This window comes from Mustela nigripes, chromosome 1 (assembly GCF_022355385.1).
Source record: "Mustela nigripes isolate SB6536 chromosome 1, MUSNIG.SB6536, whole genome shotgun sequence".
Lineage (NCBI taxonomy): Eukaryota > Metazoa > Chordata > Mammalia > Carnivora > Mustelidae > Mustela > Mustela nigripes.
The window spans coordinates 94977531-94997718 of NC_081557.1; the positions used below are offsets into that span (position 1 = coordinate 94977531).

Sequence of the window (20188 nt, forward strand, 5' to 3'; positions counted from 1 at the left end):
ACCCTTTAAGAGAATGAGCAGACAAGTCAGAGATTGGTAGTAAGTATTTGCAATGTATAAGTATGACAATATATAAACAATGCCTATAAGTCTATAACAAAAAGACCAACAACATAATCTAAAAGGAAAAAAAAAGGAAAAGACTTAAAAAGCTACTTCACAAAGAAAGATATGTAAGTAGCCAATAGGCACATGGAAGAGAATTCCTGGTCACAAGCCATCAGAGAAATTTAAAGTAAAACCTTAGTGAAATACCATTATACCCTCAACAGAATGGCTAAAAATAAGACTGATAATACCAAATACCAATAAGGATGTGGAGCAATGGGAACTCGGCTATCTGACTCATGGGAGTATAAAATATACAATGACTTTGTAAATCAGTCTTGCAGATTCTCAATAAGGGTACACCTATCTGAGCCAATTCTTCCACTTCTAGATTTTACCTAAGAAATAAAAACATGTACATAAAAAGGCTTGTATAGCAGTATTATAATAATATCCCAACACTGGAAACAACCCAAACGTCTATCAGCATATGAATGGATAAACAGAGGTACCTGGGTGGCTCAGTAGGTTGTGTCCAACTCTTAATTTCGGCTTAGGTCATGATTTCAGGGTTGTGAGACTGAGCCCTGTGTTGGGCTCTGTGTGGGGCATGGAGGCTGCTTAAGATGCTCTTTTTCCCTCTCCTTCCACCTCTCCACCCACGCCCAACCCCCTGACCACACGCTCTTGTGCTCTCTCCTTAAGAAAAAAGAAAGAATGATATAAACAAATCATGGTATAACCATAATCAAATACTATTCACCAATAAAAAAGAAAAACTACTGATAAACCCAACATGAGTGAACCTCAAAATCATGATGCCAAATGAAAAATCCAGACACAATAGAGGACACACAATAACATTTCATTCATATGCAATTCTAGAAATGGCAAAAAATACTCTATGATGAAAGTAATGGGAACAGTGATTGTCTCTGTGGATGGAGAGATGGGGATTGGCTGAGAAGTCAATGAGGGGTGATGGAAATATTTGCTATATTGATAGGGGTGTGGATTCTATGCACGCACCCAGTCACCAAAACTCATTAGACCGTATACTAAGATCTGTGCATTTCAGCATATGTATACCTCAGTTAGAAAAAAATGTTTTGAGAAGTAAATTGAAAAAAGATATTAAACTACATTAACAAACAAGTTCAGTAAAGTCTGCTCTTAAGAAAAATCAAAATAAATCTGGGATCTATCAATACTGAAGACTTTGTGATTAAGAAAAGAGGAGAAAGAGGAAGCAAGGATAAGCCATCATTTACGGAGGACCTACTAAGACCTCTGGTAAATGCTTTCCATGTATTCTCTCATTTAATTCCCACAACAACCCACTTTCTAGATATAGAAGATAGCTATATAAGCAAATCTTCCCTCACCGCCCTTAGTAAACACCTTGGGTATAAACTCAAAGTACCAGAACACGTTTTTCTCTTTCTCTCAATTTCAGGCAATAAGTGGTAGATGTTTTTCTGAAATTTACTACTGTCCCTAAGAAATGTGAGCCATAGGGGAAAAAAATACCATTTTTGTTTGTTTGTTTCAGCAAACTCATAAAATATGTACAGTGGTCTGTGACCACAATTTTTAAAACCTCTTAGTTCCACGAAACTCCTATTTCTAGATGCTCTGCCTCTCACATTGCAAGTCAGGGACTAGAAAGCATGGTTTGCCTAGTAAGTGTTTTACCTCATGCTCACTAACACGAGTCCAGGTCAACTTCCCTACCAGCTCAACCAGGCTCCCATGTAAACAGCAGGTGCTGTTACAAACAGGTAACTGGGATTGGTAAGGGTAAGACGGTCCTCACCACATCCAAAATGGCGTGGACAAGCACATCTAGATACACCGTGGTGGCCTCAGTCCAGTCGTGAACTGGCCTCACTGCCTTGTGATATTTCTGTAGTAGGTGCTTGGTGAGACGATACAGAGCAGGGTTCGTGGGATGAGGCATGTCCATGGCTAGGGTTTCTGAAAAACAAAACTGGCATCATGAGGAGGAAAATAAGAGGAGCTTAGCATCTCGAGGAGACCTCAGACTGTTGAGGACTTGGTGGGTCCTGGCAGAATACAGTTTTCAGTTTACCACAATTTGCTGAAGTTCACAGGCAGCTAGTGGGCTCTTTGGCAGATGCTTACTTTAAAGTAAGCTGATGACCTGACTGCCCCCAAAAGACAGCTCATTGTAGCGATCAGTAAGTCATCTCGGATCTCCAAGAATCCAAACTGCACCTACAATTCTGTTTTCACAGCAATCATGCATCTTGGAGACAGAACCCTGTATTCCAGTATCACCCCCTTCTAAGACACAGGGAAAAAACAAAACAAAACAAAAAAAACAAACCTTCCCCTACATTTAATCAAAAGTGATCTCCTCCTTGACTTTTTTTCCATTTGTAATTCAACAGTTAAAAAGGAAATTCATGCAGAAACATGGACCAGTGAACCCAAAAATTCCTATATAATGGGATTAACAAGATTCCAATTCATACTTTTCTCCTAAAAACAACAAAAAAAACCCCTCTTTTCTCACTCAACTGTCTTTAAATAAAACACACTTGTCAGAAAATGAGATCTTCGTTTTGGGAAAATTCTTTCTGTTTCCAGAGAACAACCATTCTTTATGGCCTGGGAATCCTGATTTGTAGAGGAGCAGTGATTGGTGTTGAGGCAGGGGAGGCCAGGGGAAAAGAAGTAAGAGGAATGAGCACCAACAATTGGAAGTGACAAATTTGTGAGGGCTTCCTCTGAATTGAAAAAGATATTTTGCTCACAAGCTTTGCCACCTCCTGGGGGATTCAAAGCTTCGCTAAGTCATTGGACTGGAGCAAATTGCACGCCTCCTGCCACAGTGCGTGAGTGAAATCTATCTGTAGTGTCCTGCGCGTGAATTCACCTCCTCTCAGTGGTTTTGATAGTTATTTTGATGAGCTGCTGAAGGTATGCGGGATCCAGCAGGAAACTGTAAATGAGATATCTTCTCCCTGTGTGACAGTCCTGTTTATACCCATTTCTTTATGAATGATGTCGTGTCACCTGCCGCCACAGGCAGCAATTTCTATGATTTATCAATGTCAGTGTGACCAAAATGCTAACGACGATGCTGGGGGTGCAGTGCAGAGTCACCGTGGGCAGTGGAATATTCACTTTCATTACCACCAGAACTGCGAAGCTAATGAGCATTTTAACTCCCTAACTATTCACCCACGGAGATGCCTAAAATGGCATCCGCTATTCAGGCATGGAGGACTAAGGTAGGTGGCATGCATCGAGCATCATTTTTAGGGTTTTTGTGAACTGTGATTGTCAAAAAAATGTGCTGTGACTCTCTCTACCTGAGACCATTTCTTGCTGGTGTACCCCAGGGGAGAGAAGTCAGGAACACAAAGCAAAGCTGGTCTGGTGCCTTTCCTGTGAACTTCGCTCCGGGCAACTTCACTTTCACCTCGCTTGGAAGCTCCCAATTCAAGTCCCAGTTGGGGAAACACTGAAATGTGCATGTTTTGATACAGGAAACTATCTGAGACAGAATTAAAACAGAATTCTGGGAAATGAATGTGTTTTCCCTATACCCTCTGCTATTAAGACTCAAATTCCCTTCTGCTGTCTTTTCTAGGAAACAATCCATATGTCTCCTATGGATAAACATATTTTCTAGGACGTGTCAAAGCCTTTGGGTAAAAAGACAAAGTTCTAGAATCTAGAACTAGGAACAATAGAGAAACAAGCAACAATAGGAGGAAAAATAAGAAGGAAATGAAAGTATGCTTAAATAAACTATAAGGGTAAAGAGTTCTTTGTTTAAAATGGGAAGAAATAATAAATTACATTTCTACTATGAATGCAAATTTGCCTGAGGAGAAAGATCAATTACAGGAGAGAGATTACGGATTTAAGTGACCATTAATTAACAGTAAATTATGCCCCTTGAAAGCTAATGTGACATTCACACAAGCACTAAATGACTCACAGTTCAGTGATGTTTCAACAGACACTGATGGAAGCTATCCACAGACCCAGGGAAGATTCCTCGTTTACGCGGCCTCTATGGATGCTAATAATTGGCTCCAAATAATTCACTTATAAGATTTCTGGAAAGTGGAATGTGTCAGGGACTGAGCTATGAAGCACTTTTGGGGCAGAGATTTTTTTTTTTAAGATAAGAATATAATGGAATTTTTCCTTTGTTTTCCTTGCTTTGACGAATTCTACCTTAAAGTGTTCTGGACACTGTGATGAAAAGAGCTGTTCTCACTTAGTATGTCAGCTTTGGAAGTATAAAAGAGTTACACACACATCTGAGAAGTTGCAGGAGGAATGAGATTTAGGGGTGTGGTCTACTGAATTCCCAAATCTGGCTGAATACATGCTGCACGTCAGGCACTGGGCTTAGAGCATTTTACACGAACGACCTCCTTTGGCTTTTACAACAGCCTTATGAGACAGGTACTCTCCAGCCCCATGAGGAGTCACCTCACTACAGGTGACAAACTAGAGGCTTAGTGAGCTTAGGACCACCCAAAGTCCTACAGCTTGCAAATGAAGAGGCTGGACTGGATCCAAAGCCCAAGCTCTTTACTGTGACATTACACTGAGCTGGCTCCCTAAGAATATTAGGGACAGAAGTGAGTGGTCCTCCAAAAGGAAACCGACATGTTGCATGGTGTACATCACTGAGCAGAAACAGCCTACTGTTATTTTCTGTGTCTGTGTGTTTTGGGGTCAAAAATACCTTCTATTAGCATTGCACCTTACAACTTCACAATGCTATCTTATTTGATCACCACAATATTCAAAATAAGCATTTAACTTACAGGAAAACTCAATCTCTAAGAGATTAATTGGCTTGTTCAGGGTCACAAGGCTGGTGAGTAGTGTGGTAGGAACTAAACAGGTCTCTTAATCTAGGCTCTCACCCAGGACACTGCCATCAGGCAGTGGCCTTAAATTGGTGGTTGGTTTAGTGCTCTTGTATTTACAAGTCATCTTGATATTAACCCAGCAAAAATTCCAAAGGGCAGCTTTTTCTGCAACACATGTCCCCAGTATAATTTATGGTCAAGCACTGATTACTAGACACCATTCAAACATACTTTCTGTCACATTTAGAACAAAAATCAAGCATAATACAAAAATATTAGAAAGAGACATTAAGAAGATTTTCTTTTTTTTCCTTACCTTTTATTTTTCTATTTTATCCTACTTAGCTTAATGTTCACAATTATTTTCTGCTAAGAAACCCATTTGGCATTTAATGAAATTTCCTGTTTTCATTTTTATAATTAAGATATGCTTTTATCCTTTAAGTTCAACATTCAGAATTCTCCTATTTTAATGATAAGTGGCTATTTTTCTTCTCTACCCAATAAAAAAATCATTTCCAGCCGCTGGGCTTCCAAATTCCTGCCTCATCTCAGTAATTGACTCATTCCACTTCCAGTTATATTTTAAAACATGGAAACTCTTTGAGATATGAGCTCGAGGACACCCCTCAAGAAAGTGGGAACTGGGGGAACACCAGCATAATCATATATTCTTGATCTGTGTGTGTTTTTTAAGAATCTATTGGATCTTAACACAAATGGCCCAATTCAGTGGAGTTAATACTCATACCACAAAAACTTAGTTCTAGAAATTCAGGAGGCTATAATAATTTTTAAAAGAATCTTAAGGGGAAATGTACACTAAAAACCTACAAGTTTCTAGTAGTTGTCTCTGGAGATATATTCATCACCTACACAGACTTTGCATGGCTGGGTGAGACCCGTAATACCAAAATGATACGCAGGTGTCTTCATCCAAGCTGTATCCAGGAAACTCTTCTGGGCTACCAAAAGCTTATAACGAAGCCAAGACTGGGATAATAAAAATCTATTATTCAGACACAAAAGCAAATCTGAATAAGGAATGCCTCAACTCTCGATGTAAATTGCCGCAAAGAGAGCTTGATTTCTGGAGAAGCTTTATCAAGCAGCTATAACATTTCCAGCATATTTTCAGCTGTGTGTCAAGAGCCCCACTGTGTGACTCCGTATTTACAGATCTGTAATTGTAGGAGCAAAGATAACAAATCACCGGGCTCCACGTTGCTTCGCAGGACTGGTGCTTTACAGATGTTAAGTAAAAACGAACACTTGTAAGGAGTTATCCAGCACCAGGTAGAAAAATACGGTCTCTAGCTTTTAAAAGTTACTATTCTGGGCCGAAAGTAAAATCATTAAAAGGACCCACCTGAGGCAGCCACCAGGATGAAGGGCCACAGGAAAGCCATGGTACCGGCCAGTGTTCTCGGGCTCGGCCCGAAGAGGAGACATGCAAACTTGCCTATTAGATGGGCTGCACTCAATTCTTCCTAAAGCGCCTCCGCTTCACTCCATTCTTCTCTCTCGGCCAGTGTCTGCTGTCCGTGCTGGTGCTATTTTGTAAACATTAAACCGGACCAACGGCAACGTCGGCACCAAGCAAATGTTTTGGAATTGATGCCATTGAGATACCCCTTAACTTCTCCATTTGGTTCTGCCCCAGGCTCAGATCATGGCCAACATTTCAATTTCCCTGACAGGAGATAGCTAAGTGAATAATGTAATCTAAGAGGAGCCCCTAAGGAGAGGAAATTCCACCCTAATATGATTTCCTTTACAGCCTTTACCTAAGGCAGTGCTCTTGCTGACATTCAGGACACTAATTTCATTAATAATTGAGATCTAAATAGCTGTTCTAAATCAGACTTATGCGGCTACATCTTCAGCATTTGACAGTGGTTATTGGACTCTGGAATTACACAAAGCTAATGGAAACCTGGTATTGTCCAATGAAGGACAACTGCTAACAAGACAGGGAAAGTGCTTTTTGTTTTTCCTAAGCCCCTTTAATTAAAAGAAACATTGATTTTTGATAAATGGGAGTGTCTCTTCAATTGTCCCTGTGTACAATTCAGAAAGTAACTGTGTATGAGAGGATGCTTCCAGGCTTACTGAAGATGAGAGCTACTAATGTTTAACATCATTCGATAAAATTTTCCTTTCACTTTTTGATCGAGTACCCATCCACTCTTCATTTTTAAGGAAAAAGAAGCATGATTCTATATAACTCTTCTGCCACTGGTAGAATGCTAGATGCTCTAGAAACAAAAACTAAATTTCATACCATTTCCCTCATCTGCTTTTTCTGTAAGTGGGACTATAGAGGCACAGGATTGAGACGAGTTACACAGAGCAAACTGAGGAGAAACATACATACCTGATCCCTGTTCTCCTAATTATGCAGCCCCTTTGTTTAGAATCTTTGACACTCTTGTCTTAATTTTCATCTACCAATAAAATGTAGCCTGATTGGTGTCCTACTATTGGTGACAGGAGTTACAAATATGGAAATGGAGAAAACTAGGACAAACCCATGGTACTGAGTTGGTTTTGTAGGTATCGGTATGAACTTATGGTTCTCAGTACATGTTAGCTAAAAATGGAAATAAACACAGATGTAAATGTGTGTGTACACATGTCCTTATAAACATACATCCCGGGCGCCTGGGTGGCTCAGTGGGTTAAGCCGCTGCCTTCGGCTCAGGTCATGATCTCAGAGTGCTGGGATCGAGTCCCGCATCGGGCTCTCTGCTCAGCAGGGAGCCTGCTTCCCTCTCTCTCTCTCCGCCTGCCTCTCTGTCTACTTGTGATTTCTCTCTGTCAAATAAATAAATAATCTTTAAAAAAAAAAAACAAAACAACAAAAAAAAAACATACATCCCTAGCTCTGTCTTTCAGTGGGTCTGTGGGGAGGGGCACCCCAGTAGCAATGAGTATACCCAATACCCAGAGCTTAAGTTCTAAATAACATACCTACTTAAAAGGAAGAAATAGAGAAATGACTGATTTCTGGGCTAGACAGGAGAAGTGTTAAGAAGAGCCTAGAACATCTCATTGCATCACAAAGTAAAAAAGTGCTAGGCAGAATAATAGGGACATGGTAAAAGGACATAATCAGCTTAAAGGGTCTCCCACTGGCCAAATCTGGGACAATTCAAGCATTAAAATCAATAATGATCTGAAGAATTATAACCCACTAAATAAAATAATAATCCACAAGTCCAAGCATATTTAAATAAATGAATGGAAAGAAGAGACGGCTTTTCCTTAAGTTAGAATGCCAACTAAGAAATGTAGAAGGAATGCTAGAATCTTCCTAGTAATTATTCACTCAAGAAACATCAGTGTCTGATAAAAACTAGTTGGTGAAAGTGATGAAAAACAGGACACTTACACAAGATACTCATTAATCACAATGATTTAAAAAAAAAAAAACTTTCCATGGAGAAATCTGGCAGACAACACCTTAATCAAACAATGAAAATTAACATTACCAATCATGGGAGTTGTGTGCTGCGGAGATAGGAGGAATTGAGAAGACACAGCTGCATTTCTGTTATCATCTGGCAAAAAATTCAAAACTTGAATCTATCGAGGAGGCAACACCAGATAACCCCATACCGTGGGACATTCTACACAACAGGCATATATCATCTTCAAGAGTGTCAAAGTTATGAAGGCTAAGCAAAGACTGAGAAACCATATCACACAAAAGTAGATTAAAGAGACAGGATGACTCAGCATAACCTGTGATTCTGGCTTGGATCCTGTTGTTACAAAGAACATGTTGGGAAGAATTCCTAAAACTCAAACAGGAGCCTATAGGTTAGATGGTAATGATGTAGCAATCTTAATTCCCTGATTTTGATGGAGCTGAAATCATGTGATGTTCTTGTCTGTAAGAATCACCCACTAAGTACTCACAGTGACAGTTTATTCTCAAATGGTGTGTGTATATGGGGGGGGGGGGTCATTCTACTATTCTTCCAGTCTTGCTGTGTATTTGAAAATATTTCAGAAAACAAAAATGTAATCTGGTAGAGGAAATTTGATACAAAGTTATGGAAAGTTTTGAGAAATATCCTCTAGAGAGAATGGCCAGATAAATGGGGCTTTATCAAGAGAGAACATCACCAAAGATTGGTCTGGCCATCAAGGTCCCAGCCCTGTCCATCGGGAGAAAGGCAAGCTACAGGCAGCATATCCATGCACACAGCACTTTCTATGGGAAGACAACACGGAAGCTTGCTTTTATGCAAAGGTTTAATTGAGATGATGATCAACATTACATTCTTGCCACACATTTTAGTAAGCATGGCTCTATGTCAAACCTTCTGGGACATGCTTCCCCTCCCTTTTCTTCTCTCTTCCTCATATCCCCATCTGTTACTGGAAGGCCATTGCTAATGATGTGTAATACAGGTACATTACGACCTTCATTAGCTAATTTAACAACAGTCTGGTGATCCTGCCCATTACAGCTCTTTATTGGCTGATGAATTCTGCCAAGATGGGAAAGGTTTTGTGTGAGTGACTTGTCCTCAAAATAGTTTATATGCAGATGCTTCCTGATCCTTCCCTGATGGCCTGCCCTGCTCCGCATCACCAGAAGGCTCAGATAGTACCTTTTCTGACCTTACTGCCCGGTCTGCATGTAGTTTGTTTACTCAGTGTCTTTAGATTTGCTATCTCTTCCCTGTTCAACCTTTAATTTTTCATGAAAACTGTCTTTTCTTATTACAGTACTTTTTACTCACATTGTTTCTTATCATCCATGACTCAAGGATCTCACCCCCACTATCCCACCCTTAGACAGCTCTTTAGGAAAGATGAATGGGAAGTGAACTTCATTCAGGTCCTTCAAGCAGATCAGTGTATTAAAATAAAAAATTGGAATTGTCAGGAGCTCAGCATTCAGGCTTCTCAAATATCAGCTGGGAAAAGAAAGACTTATTAATCTGAGGTTTGAATCAGTGTTTCCTCAACATGGTTTAGGTCAGGCCTACAACTGACTACCTAGAGATGTATTTCTTTCAGTAGCTCCCCCTCCCCACATTCCCATGAGTCCTTGCACTTTGTTTCTCCATTATTTCCTATGACACCTCTTAGCTGGACCAGTGTCTTTTAGAAGAAGGCGGGGGAGAGGGTTTATTATGCAAACATAATAAGGAAGTGTTTATTATGCAAACAGCAACTGAGTTATGTGTCCTTTAAGACTACTAAATAGTTTTTAATTACTGCTATATCAGTAAATCCCATAAATATGCAAATGCAATTAGTTCACAAAATAGACCTTAAATATCTTTATTCCTCTCCAACAAAGTTCTTTGAAGTTAATCGCTAACCCTCTTTGTTCACTCCCTTGGCAGTAGTGCTAAAATTGACAGGAATTTTGACAGATGTACATATTCGGGGGAAACCAAATTTTCTCAGCACATCTGGTCAGGCTGGAGGAGAAAAGTAGAAATGGATGCTCTAGCCAAAATCAAATATCTAATGAGTACAGTCCCATATGGAATTTCTTTACTCCACAGCATTATCCTCTGAAATAAGTATCAAGGTAACCACTGGGCCACCACTTCAAGTCCAAAGCCACACTCAACATTTGATTTTCTTCTGGCTCAGAATTTCATCTTTAATAATAATGCACATCTGGTTCTTAAAAATGAATGAATGAATGAATGAACGAGGAATAGTATTCCTTACGACTCTGGCCCTTCATGGCCATGTGACACGGTTTTCTATGATAAGTCATAGAACACGGGTATAAGTTTCCAGGTTTCTGAGTCTGACACATGTCATTTTCCCTCCCTGTTCCATCACTTGTTAGATGCTCATGGCCTTGGTCAAATTGCTTACCATTTCTAAGCTTAGGTCTGTATAATAGGTTCTGTTTCTATAGGTTTCTATGGCAACGTAACAAATTACCACACACTTGGCAGCTTAAACCAAAACTCATTTATGGGCTCACGGTTCTATAGGTCAGAAACCCAGGCATGGCTTGAAGGGATGTTCTGCTCAGGGTCTTAGGAGGTGAAATCATGGTTGTATGCCAGAGCTGGGTCTTTCTGCAGCAAAAGAGCCAACTGTGTATATCTCTTCCCAACTCTGTGTTCAGTGACATCCGGTTAGTAGTAGCTTGAAATCAGCCATGATGGGAAGGGCTCCTCCCACCAGCTGGCTACTGGATATCTGCTACTGCACCATGGCCCTCTTGTTGAACCTCCAGGGCCTCACAGACACCTCCTATATGACAGCATTTATTCAACTATGACTTTTTTTTTTTTTAATTAAGACTATTTATTTACTTCCCTATTTCTTCCAGAATCCTGTGAATTCCCTGAGGGTAGAGCACGGTGCCTTTTTCATCCAGCAAAGAGCTCGGCGCGTGGTAGTACTTGTTAAATATGCGAGAAGGATGGGAGAAAGAGAGGGAGAGAAGAATGAACAGGTGGGCAGAAAAGAAGCTCGGTTTTTGCAAGAAGAGGACACCAGAAAGGACGAGCTTTTTTGCAGCCACATCCAATATGCTGCTCTTTCGCCACCAACTCACCAAGGATGGGCGGGGTCTTTGGAGCAAGACTGCTCTTATTTGGCGTGCTCCAGAACCAGCTAGAAAGCAGCCAAAGTATAAACGTGGGACACAGACACAGGGAGTTCATGCCTCTTTGATTCTCTCAGAGGGTACCTCAGACTCAGGGGTGTCACAGTTCCCTGGAGCAAGACGGGCCCCCCAAACTAGAGGAACACGGAATCACAGGTTTGCTGCTTCTTTCCATGCCTCTAATACATCAGCTGCAGGACACAGCTTCGACTGCAATGGCAGACAGGTAGTCTGACTCAGTGACCCGTGTTGTCCTGGCCTTCTGCACAGATGATAGGCCTTGACGTCTTGCTTTGCCAGCTCTGGGCATCTTCCCTGATCTGTGGCTCAGTGCAGGATCCAGAACCTCTCCACATAGGCCCATTTATAACTTTTCTGTGGAGAGGTTGTGGTCAACCACTGCAGCCAGGAAGACAGGCTCAGGTCTACATGCCTGGATATTTTCAACCCAGTTGTGGACTTAAGATGGGACAAGGACTTTGGTCTGTTAGAGCTGGCTTTATTTATTTACCTATTCATCTGCTCACTGTGTGGGGAATTGTGGCTGACACTGGGAAATACAAGAGAAGAAAAGTTCAAAGAACTTTTCAAGTTCAAAGTGATTGGTAAGACACACTGAGAATGCAATGAGATGAACACAAGCTAGTTGGTGAGTCAACCGGGGACAATGGAAGCGAAAACAAGAGCCAGACCTGGGGTGGGCTGAGGAGAGGTTTTTCACAAACAGCATTTGTGCTGGGAAAAGACAGTCAATTAGGTGAGGGCAGTGAGAGCAGAGTTCGTAGCAGAAGGAACGGGGTATGAAAGGGCTGGATGGTACCTTCTTTTTTTTTTTTTTTTTTTTTTAAGATTTTATTTATTTGAGAGAGAGCATGAGCAAGGAAAAGGTCAGAAGGAGAAGCAGACTCCCCATGGAGCTGGGAGCTCGATGCAGGACTCAATCCCGGGACTCCAGGATCATGACCTGAGCCAAAGGCAGTCGTCCAACCAACTGAGCCACCCAGGCAGGCGTCCCTGGATGGTACCTTCTTTTATAAAACTGGGAAGCAGACAGAACCCAGGTTTCTACCTGAATCTGTTGTTTTCTGACTTGCAATTCTAATTGCCCAAATAAATGCTTCTTGCTTTAAAAAATAAATAAAGTAAAATCAAATAAAATTAGGGAGAAGATCATTCTAGACTCATGAGATGAGCGGACTAACAAACTCATGTTGCAGAATGTTGAGGGGGGTGTAAAACAGAAAAGGGAAATATTGTATAAGTGTATAAGTGCCATTATTATAAAGCTGTCTCCAAATGGCCTGTAGCAATTATTCTAAAATGCACAACAGCTGTATTTGTCCCCCTTCTGCCATTGCTGAAATTTACACTGTCATTGCTCCAGGCGGAAGGCTTGGCACTAATAATAGGCTGGCTGACTATGGCTGGAGTGTGACAGACCTCTAGTTAGAGCCCTTAAAGACTGAGAGAGGAGTGGGACAATGAAAAGCACAGTGGAAACCGAAGTAGATGTAGTCAGAGCGCCGCCTTGTGGCAGCCACTGCACTCGCAGCCCCAGAGAACTCCAGCCAACCTCTGGTATGTTTTTTTTAACTCCACAGTGCACATTTCCACAACTTCAGAGTCATGCCGTGCCTCTATTCACTAGTCTTCCTTCCTTGCTCTAAACATTCATCTTCAGGGTCCCCAACATCATCTCATCTAATTTATTTCTACTCTGCTGCAACTGTCAGCAAAGTCCTCCCTGCTTACTTCCTTACTCTTGCTTTTCCAAACTCTTGGTCCCTAAGAGCACCCAAGTTTCCCAAAGACTCAGTGACTTTTTAAGGGGTAACTTCCTTACTTTCTTCCTAACTGTGGAGATAAATAAAGCCTTGGTCCTCCACTTCTAAAATTTACAAACAGTATTACTAAAAACCATACAGAATTTTAATGTTAGGAAGCTCTGCCTTTTCTAGAATGTTATATAGGTAATGTAGCCTTTTCAGAACCAGACCTATAAATACAGAGAACAAATGGATGGGTGCCAGAGGGGTGGAGGATGGAAGGTTAGGCAAAACAGGTGACAGGGAGTGGGAGATACAGGCTTCCAGATACAGAATGAATAGGTCATGGTATAAGGAATACAGCTAATGATGTTGTTAATAGTGAGGTATAGGGGCAGATGGTAGCCAGACTTGTAGTGAACACAACATAATGTATAGATTTCTTGCATCACTATGTTGTACACGTGAAGCTAATGTAACATTGTGTGTCACTACACTCAAAAAAATACACCCATACATTTCCTCTAAGCACTAGGTTAGTGGCATTGTACCAATTTTGATATGTTGTATATTCATTACTTTTCCTTTTAAATATTTTCTAATTTTTCTTGTGATGTTTCTTGCCCCATAGATTATTTAGAAGTTGTCTATTTTAAAATTTGGGATGTTTTTCTAGATATCATACAGGTCTTCCTTGACTTATGACAGGGTTACAACCTCATAAACCCATCACAAGTTGAAAATACCACTAAGTGGAAAATGCATGTAACACACCTAACCTCCCAAACATCATAGCTTTGCCTAGCTGACCTTATTAGAACACTTACATTAGGGGAGCCTGGGTGGCTCACTCATTTGGGCATCTGTTTTCAGCTCAGGTCGTGATCCCAGGGTCCTGGGATGGGGCCCCACATCGGGCCCCCTGCTTGTCGAGAAGCCTGCTTCTCCCTCTCCCACTGCTTGTGTTCCCTGCTCATTGTGTCTGTCAAATAAAGAAAATCTTAAAAAAAAAAAAAACACTTATATTAACCCATGCTGGGAGAATACTATCTAACACAAAGCCTGATTTATAATAAAGTAATATCTCGTGTAATTTATTGACTGCTATATCGAAAGTGAAAACCAGAACGGTTGTATGGTACAAAATGATTCTAATGGATCAGTTACTGATCCTTTGTGGCTCCCTGCTGCTGTCCAGCATCATAAGAGACAATCAGACTGCATAGCACTAGCCCAGGAAAAGATCAAAATTCAAAGGACAGTTTCAAATGAATGTATATCACTTCCACAACACCATAAGGTTGAAAATCATAAGTGGAATCATCAAAAGTTGGGGACCATATGTAATTTTAATTTTATTTTATTGGGGTCAAGGAACATATTCTATGATTGCAATAATTTTATTTCGATTCAGAGATGTTTCATGGATTGGCATGATTCTTGCAAAAGTACTAGGTATACTTGAAAGGAATGTATATTCTGCTATTGCTGGTTCTAACATTCTGTGAATATCAATTAGATCAAGGTGGTCCGATAATGTTCAGATTACATTTTCATTGCTTTTTCTGTCTCTTGTTGGACCATTTCCTGTGGGGTGTTAAAATCTATTAATATTGTGGAATTGTCTGTTTCTTCTTTTTAGTCTTTGTTTTTACTTCATGTATTTTTGAAGCTCTGTTATTATTTATGATTATTAGGTCTTCCTGATGAATCGACACTTTTGCCACTATAAAACAACTCTCTTTGTTTCTGGTAGAGCTTTTGGTCATGGGTCTATTTTGTCCAATACTAATAACCACCCCAGGCTCTCTGTGCTGTTTACGTGGTGTCTTTGGGCAGCTATAACAGAATACCACAGACTGGGTCACTTATGAACAACAGAAACTTATTTCTCACAGTTTTAGAAGCTGGAAGTCTAAGATCAGGGTGCCGGCATGGTCAAGTTTCTGGTGAGGGATCTTTTCTGGGCTGCAGACTGCCAATTTCTTGTATCTCCACATAACAGAAAGAGGACTTGGGAGCTTCCTGGGGTCTCTTATAGGGTACTAATTTCATCATGAGGGCTCCACCCTCATGACCTAATCACCCCTGGAAAGTCTCACCTCCTAATACCATCACACTGGGGGTTAAGGTTTTAACATATGAATCTGGGGGGACAGAAACATTCAGTCCATGGTGCATGGTGTATCTTCTCCTTCAGCCTGTGCATATCTTTAAATTTACAGTGTATCTCTTGCATATGGTGTACGTAGATCTTCCTTTTAATTTTGTTAATTTCTGCTTTTTAATTGGAATATTTAATCCATTAATATTTAAAGTAGTAATTGATGTTAGATTTAAATCTCCCATTTTAATGTTTGTTTTCTATATTGTGTTTTTATTCTTCCTTTTCTGCCTATTTTTGGATTTTTTTATTTTTAATATCAATGAACGACTACCTATTAGCATTTTATTTTTTTAAAGATTTTATTTATTTATTTGAGAGAGAGAGAATGGAGAGACAACATGAGATGGGGGGCGGGTCAGGGGGAGAAGGGCAGGACTTGATCCTGGCACTCTAGGATCATGACCTGAGCTGAAGGCAGTCGCTCAACCAACTGAGCCACCCAGGTGCCCTACCTATTAGCATTTTAGCTATACTTTTTACTTAGTGGTTATGCTAGGAATTAAAATAACTATTTTTACTTCCTCACAGTCTTTTTAGTCTTTTACTATACTTTCCCATAAAATACAGTAATCCTGCAATCATTTGGTTCCATTCACCAGCCCTGCCGTTACTTAAGTTCATTGTCATAAGCATTACATCTAAATAGATACACACCACAAGCCAATGTCATAATTTTTCCCTTACACAATGTGTACCCTACAATAAAGCCAATTCAACGACTTGTTAATTTCAGATACTGAATGGTTAAGTTTGAAGTTTTTTCATTTTTGTTCTTATTTATATTTTATAATTACCTGTTGAGGTTTTTCTGTTTTCTCATTTATTATGAGTATATTTTCCTTTATTCCAAAGTATAGTTATCATAGATATTTCAAGGTTTTTGTCTGATTAATTCTAACATCTTGATCTGGCCTGTCTTTTCTCTTGATAATGGGTCACATTTTCCTGGTTCTTTATATATCAAGTAATTTTGGATTGTATCCTGCATACTATGTTTTACTGAGACTCTGAATTCTGTTATGTCTAAAGGGTAAAGAGAACGTGTGTGTGTGTGTGTGTGTGTGTGTGTGTGTGTGTCTGTGTAAAATCTTCCTCCAGTGAATGCTGATGTTTTTGTGCTTTAGAAGTGAATTCATTTGGTGAGACTCAAACTGCAAATGGTCTCATTTGGATGTAGGCAACAGCTCAGAGCTCATCTGCTTTCTTTTGTCCTTTTCGAGGTGTTTCATGTCTGTGGTAGAAGGGTAGCCAGGGACCTGGGTTGAATCCGCACAAAAACCTAGGGATCCTTTTCTCTACCTCTCTCCTTTTCACAATTCTCTCCTCACTTTTGAGTGAGTATATTTGGCCTAACTTCTAGTTCATGGTTCCTCAGGCCAGAAGCCTGCTTGGTCTCCTATCAGCACTTCCGCCACCTCATGTCACACTCTATGGCCCGTTGCCTGAGAAAAGCTGCAAAACTGGGGCACACACCCCTTGTCAGTCCTTTCTTCTGTGTTCTGACTCTGCTTTTTTTTTTTTTTTTTTAAGATTTATTTATTTAGAGAGCACGAGCATGGGGGTGGAGAGGGGCAGAGGAAGAGAGAGAGAATCATCAGCAGGCTCCCTTCTGAGTGTGGAGCCCAACATGGGGCTGGATCTCACGATGTTGAGATCATGACCTGAGCTAAAATCGAGAGTTGGGCACTTAACCGACTGAGCCACCCAGGCACCCTCAGTGTTTTGTTTTGTTTTTCAAGTAGGCTCCATGCCCAGCATAGAGCCCAATGAGAGACCTGAAGCCACAACCCCAAGGTCAAAACCTGAGCTGAGATCAAGAGCCAGACACCTCAGCTGACTGAGCCACCCAGGTCCCCCCAGATTTATGATAACCAACAGAGAGATTCCTAAATAATGAATGTAAGTGGGTAGGAAAGCCAAAAGTTATGTCATAGCTTTTCCAGTACTGTTAAATACTGAGAATGAATTCCCAGCCAAGAAAAAAAACAAAAATGTCACATCTGTTAAACTTTTGTTTCAAGAAGCCTCCCCCCAGGAATCTTTATAACTTGTGCTGAACGTGTAGGCTCCCTTGTCACAGAGCTATAGAAAAGGGGCTCTTTCTCCTACCAGTTTGAGCAATGCAGATTTAGTTTTTGTAAAAATCAAAACTTATTTGTCATTTCGTAATGTTGAAAATATTTTCATCATGATCTCCCCATGAGCTTATAACCAGATCACCGACCTACTCACCGTGATCAACTCAGTGTTGGTTTTGCCATTGTCCCATTCTCTTTGGTTTGCCAATGAAATGACTGATAATCAATAATTGTTGGGATCACTGTTGTCTTTTCTCTAGAGTTGAGAATTCTCTACTTCCGATAACATGACTAATAATTTTACACGAAGTACTTCTCTAAATCTTTTTTACTCCTTGGTACTAGAGCACTCTGATTTTCCCAGACCAGCTCTCTGAAGGGCGTGGGGAATGCAGTTCTTACCTATACTCCTTAAAGCAAGTGACACCCCCCCTAGGGCATTGCAGCTCCTCACAGAAATGGCTGAAGAGTCCAGATGGTCTGTTGGGCACCTTGTTCCTTTGGTTTTAAGTTTCTTGTTACTCTGGATAAGTAAAGGATATAATAAATATTACAACAAACAATTGTTTCAGAATTTTAATGTTCTTAACCTTCAACATCCCAGGTCCAAAATTCTAAATGCTTTTCTCCCATGGGGACAGAAAACCTCATTCAACTTCTGCCCCTCTTGGCAGAGACCATCAAAGATTTTCTCTCCTTTTAACTCTACAGTGTCTCCAGCTCTCCGGGGATGGCTCTCAGGCACCTACCTCTAGGCTTAAATGCCACAGAAGCTGGGTTACAAAACTGAAAATGCTACAATCCCTTCAGGGCATGGGATTCAAGGCAGTGATCCCATGTGCTTTCAATAGGGTGCCCGCTATTTCCCCTGGCTGTTCTTCTGAAACAGGTTAACCAGTTCTTGTTATCAGACTTGGCTAGAGATTTGCATTTGAGCTATACCTCAAAGACTTTGAGATTACTACAGTGTGATTCTTTAGGAATTGTTTCTGTTCAAGATAAACTCTGTCAGTAAGATGACCATACAATTTATCATCCAAACCTAGAAGCTTGAGAAAGGAGAAGCTATTAATAACCGTGCTGGGAAAACAGGGGTAAACTTGAACCGCCCCAGGCAAACTGGGACCTGGTTACTCCTCCTAAAACTCGTCCTTGGTAGAGGGCCCAGAGTCCCATCGTCTTTGTCAACTCTGTACAAATGGCACCTCTTCAGAGAAATATTTACAGGATCTTTTTTCTACTTAATCATCCAGAATCTTATTTTTTACCTCGGCCTATAGAAAGAAAGCTAGACTGCTTAGCTTAGAATCGTGGCTCTATCTTTATCAGTAGAAAAATCTTGGGCAAAGTATTCAACCATTCTTTGTTGGTTTCCTCATTTGTGAACGAGGTATTAATAATGATAGCACTTACTTCACAGCACATTGGGAGGATGAGTTCATAAATGCGAAGCTCTTGTAACACCACCTGGCCTGTAAATGCTATTTATTTAATAAATAAGTAAGTTATTACTTCCTCTAAAAATGTTCTCTTTTCTACCAGACTCAAGTCCCAGATCAGTAAAAACATCTGCATTTCTGAAGCCAAGTTGGTATTAGTTACTCTTGCTGTATCTACTTTTTCAAATTCTGGTATTTTGAGGAGAAAGATTTTTCACTTCAGTGGTGTCCTAAGTGAAAAATTAAGTCACCTTAAGCTCCAATTTATGCTCCAGTATTTGCTGCATTATACAATTTGCTTTTATACATTTTATACATTATATATTATACATATTATAATTATGTATATACATATATTATATATATACATATATATATATAAAATACACACATAAACACACACATATATTACACATTTTATACAAGTATACATTTGCTCTTCCCGGGTAACTTTCTGGCTTTTATCTTAAAGCAGGTTTCTGGTTTCTATAGGAGGCCCCAACTTTGACACAGGAAGTCTTTCCCCAAATCTAGAAGCCAAAAGGGAAATTGTTTTATAAAATGACTAACTCATTGGGTGTCACCTAAAATCTGGATTTTTGGCACACTTTGCATAAAATGGAATGGTAATATTTTTCATTTATCTTGAAGACAGTCAAATTACAATTTCTACTTATTAGGACAGAATGTTAAAATGCTGCCTCATGCATCACCCAATGTAAAAGAGTAATCTTTGTAAACTATGGAGACTGTGTTTTCTTTATTTTTGGAGGGCACAGAAATATTATTAAAGATTTCCTTTTGATCTTAATTTTAGAATAATGTTCTTTTAATGTTTTACATTCATAAAATGTATGTAAAATGATATTACAAAGCCTCATATATCACTTGATTTATGAAAATAGAGCATTACCAATTATCTGTAAGTTCCCCTATATACCCCTTCCCCTCTCCTGCCCTCCCCTTCCCTCAGAGCTTTTAGTCCAAATTTTGTGTTCATAATATTTACGGTCTTAGTAAATATTAGTAGTAGTTTATGCATGTGTTTATCTCCCTGGACTATATATTATTTGACAATTTTTGTAATTTGTACTAATGGAATCATATTGTATGCCATCTTCTGTGATTTGCTCTTTATAATATTATATTCCTGAAATTCATCCTTGATATTGCATAGCTGTAATTTATTTTAACTACTATATATAATTCCATTGAATG

General features: G+C 39.9%; 1 protein-coding gene across 9 annotated transcripts in view; it reads right to left on the reverse strand.

Annotated features, from left to right (window-relative positions):
* Positions 1 to 20188, reverse strand: part of HTR3B (5-hydroxytryptamine receptor 3B) — a 46948-nt gene that overhangs the window by 22587 nt on the left and 4173 nt on the right. For 6 of the 9 annotated variants that reach the window (XM_059416748.1, XM_059416729.1, XM_059416741.1 and 3 more), the window contains one exon: positions 1865 to 2025. In XM_059416748.1, the coding sequence (XP_059272731.1) occupies positions 1865 to 2025 (161 nt within the window). Of the gene's footprint in view, positions 1 to 1864; positions 2039 to 14113; positions 14246 to 17933; positions 18055 to 20188 lie in introns of those variants that run through there. The other 3 variants (XM_059416751.1, XM_059416753.1, XM_059416754.1) reach the window with 3 other exon arrangements.